We start from the raw sequence: 2,248 nt of genomic DNA, 5'->3' as shown, positions 1-2,248 counted from the left end.
TTCATAGAAGTCAAAGTGGGTCTAAATTTGCTTAATTTGTGATCTCATTTTGTACATTAAATTGATAAAGATGTCCATCATACACAGATGACATAAACACAGAGATTTAATACATAAATTTTCCTCAGTCACAAACACAGCGCTAAATCTCCTATATGCTCCTCGATTTCTTCACTTGGGTGTGAAAGCCTGTCAAAACAAAAATAAACCATCTATTAAAAAAATTTGTTTGAAATTATTTTTAATTGTTTTTTTTTTTTTTTTTTTTAAATGAAAAATTTTGAAATCAAACTCAAATTTTAATGGCAAAAATTTAAAATTTTGAAACTTATAAATTAACAGCTAAAAGTGTAGATTTTGCAATCTAACTTTGGTATCCAAAACATACTTATCGAGAAAATATATATTTAGAAAAGATCAAAAACTCACGGCGAAGACGGTGGCGTGCCCGGGATCAGCAAGGTGAGCGAAAAGGTTGTCAATGGGACCGGTGCCAGTGTAAATGTGTTGGAACCAAGCTCCCATCACTGCCAACATAGCCAATCGTCCGTTCTTTATCTCTTTCGTTCTCAATTCCTTTATCTTTTCCGGTGACCCACTGCCCCATCCGAGCGGGTCGAACCAAAGCCCGCCCGGGTACCCGACATCGGTTCCGGTCAGCTTGTTGTTTGGGAAAATCGGGTCGGTGTTGACGCAGCCGGGTTTTAGAATGTCGGCCCACCGTCTACCCTCGGCCCAACCGATGAAAATCAGTTCCACTATGAACAGAGTGGTGGTGTCGGTGAAGTATTCCAATTCACCGGCGGAGTACCACGACGGAGTGTTCAATATTCCGATCTTTGTTAAGAATTCCGGGATGAAGATTCCGGCTGCCCCCAACATTGCCCATCGGCAATGCACTAGCTCCGCTTGCTGGTTCCATCTCAAGCTCTCCGGATCAGACGCTACACCCAACAAACACAGTTATTATTATAATTTTTACAATTACTCTCAAATTTTCTCTATAATGTATTTGCTTATTATTTAATATCTATGGTCAAATTTTTTACATTATACTAAAGTTTTTTCTGGTCTTTGTAATTGTTAGCTCAAACGCACACCTCAACTGATCTCATGCAACAATCCACCTGATCCTACAATATCTAGATGTTAAGAAAACTCATAAGATATTAAATTCCAAGTAAGTGGTCACAATGGATTGATATGATACTTTCTTAATTCTATATCAAGGTCATATCCCCAGATTGTTATTTATAGTTAGTGTTTTCATGTCTGTTCGTTAGTATTATTATTACTATTAGAGTAATGATTAAGTATAACCTAAACTATATCCATCCCATGAGTTTATTTTAATCACCTAGTTAAGTAGGATACATAAAAGTAAATACAACACAAGCAACATTAGGTATTTTTCTTTCTATTATAATTTAACCCAATTCAATAAAATTTAATTTCTTAATTTTAAGATTTATTAAAATAATATAGATTAAATCTTACATGTAAGAAGTACATAACCGTTAAATTATGACATATCTCAATTAATATATGGATGTAGATTCAAACCCATGTTCCAATTGTACAAACTAAAAAAAGTACATGAGGACTAAAATGTATTTTGATTTTTATTAAGGCCTTTTACTAATTTTCAAACTAGTAGAAAGAATTAAAAAATTGTAAATAAAAGATCAATGATTTTTACTTCAATATCAATCTCTAATTAATCACTCTAAGAACATAAATAAATAAAAGGATTATAATCTCTTCGAGAGTATAATACTAACCGAGACCAAGAGGGTCAAAGCCAAAGTCGCCGGGGAGACTGCCATCGAGCCATGGAGGAGGGGTGCTACCAGGGAACCAGAGAGGTCTGTCGGGGTCGGCTGCAGCGCATACCGGAACTGATCGAGGAGCAACGGCAGTGGCGGCAGTTAAGTTTCTCAGCCTCAGCTTCTTGCCGGTAAGGAAATTAGAAGCCTTGGGGCACCCATTCTTCTGGGAACTGGAAAAAAAAAAAAAAAAACGAAGAAATTCAAAAATAATTAATTGAATTGGATGGGAAATTAAATTAAAGAATGAATAAGAGGGAAAAAAAAATTGCCTGGATGAAGAAATTGCCACAGCGGCAATGGCGGAAGAAGCACAAGCGGAAGAAGCACAAGCGGAAGCCATTTTTGGGTGAGATTAAATTCTTCTAAAATTGGGGTGACGGAGATGGTCGTGTGGATTGTTTGAATTGAATCTCTCACTT

General features: G+C 36.2%; 1 protein-coding gene across 1 annotated transcript; it reads right to left on the bottom strand.

Annotated features, from left to right (window-relative positions):
* LOC120081823 (chlorophyll a-b binding protein 7, chloroplastic) lies at positions 1 to 2,248 on the bottom strand. Its single transcript, XM_039036995.1, has 4 exons — positions 2,099 to 2,248; positions 1,782 to 1,999; positions 430 to 944; positions 1 to 189 (listed from the first exon to the last, which is right to left on the bottom strand). The coding sequence occupies exons 1-4, from the start codon at positions 2,167 to 2,169 to the stop codon at positions 172 to 174; spliced, it is 822 nt and encodes a 273-aa protein (XP_038892923.1). The 5' UTR covers positions 2,170 to 2,248; the 3' UTR covers positions 1 to 171.

Source organism: Benincasa hispida, chromosome 7 (genome assembly GCF_009727055.1).
Source record: "Benincasa hispida cultivar B227 chromosome 7, ASM972705v1, whole genome shotgun sequence".
NCBI lineage: Eukaryota > Viridiplantae > Streptophyta > Magnoliopsida > Cucurbitales > Cucurbitaceae > Benincasa > Benincasa hispida.
This window is presented reverse-complemented; position numbering and strand designations above follow the sequence as displayed.

Bases quoted from the DNA above. Each gene is read 5' to 3' on its own strand.
- LOC120081823 (XM_039036995.1), bottom strand. From the start codon at position 2,169: ATGGCTTCCGCTTGTGCTTCTTCCGCTTGTGCTTCTTCCGCCATTGCC. The intron at 2,000-2,098 runs GCAATTTTTTTT...TTTTTTTTCCAG, and splicing joins GTGGCAATTTCTTCATCCAG to TTCCCAGAAGAATGGGTGCC. The intron at 945-1,781 runs GTTAGTATTATA...TGTTGGGTGTAG, and splicing joins CTTTGACCCTCTTGGTCTCG to CGTCTGATCCGGAGAGCTTG.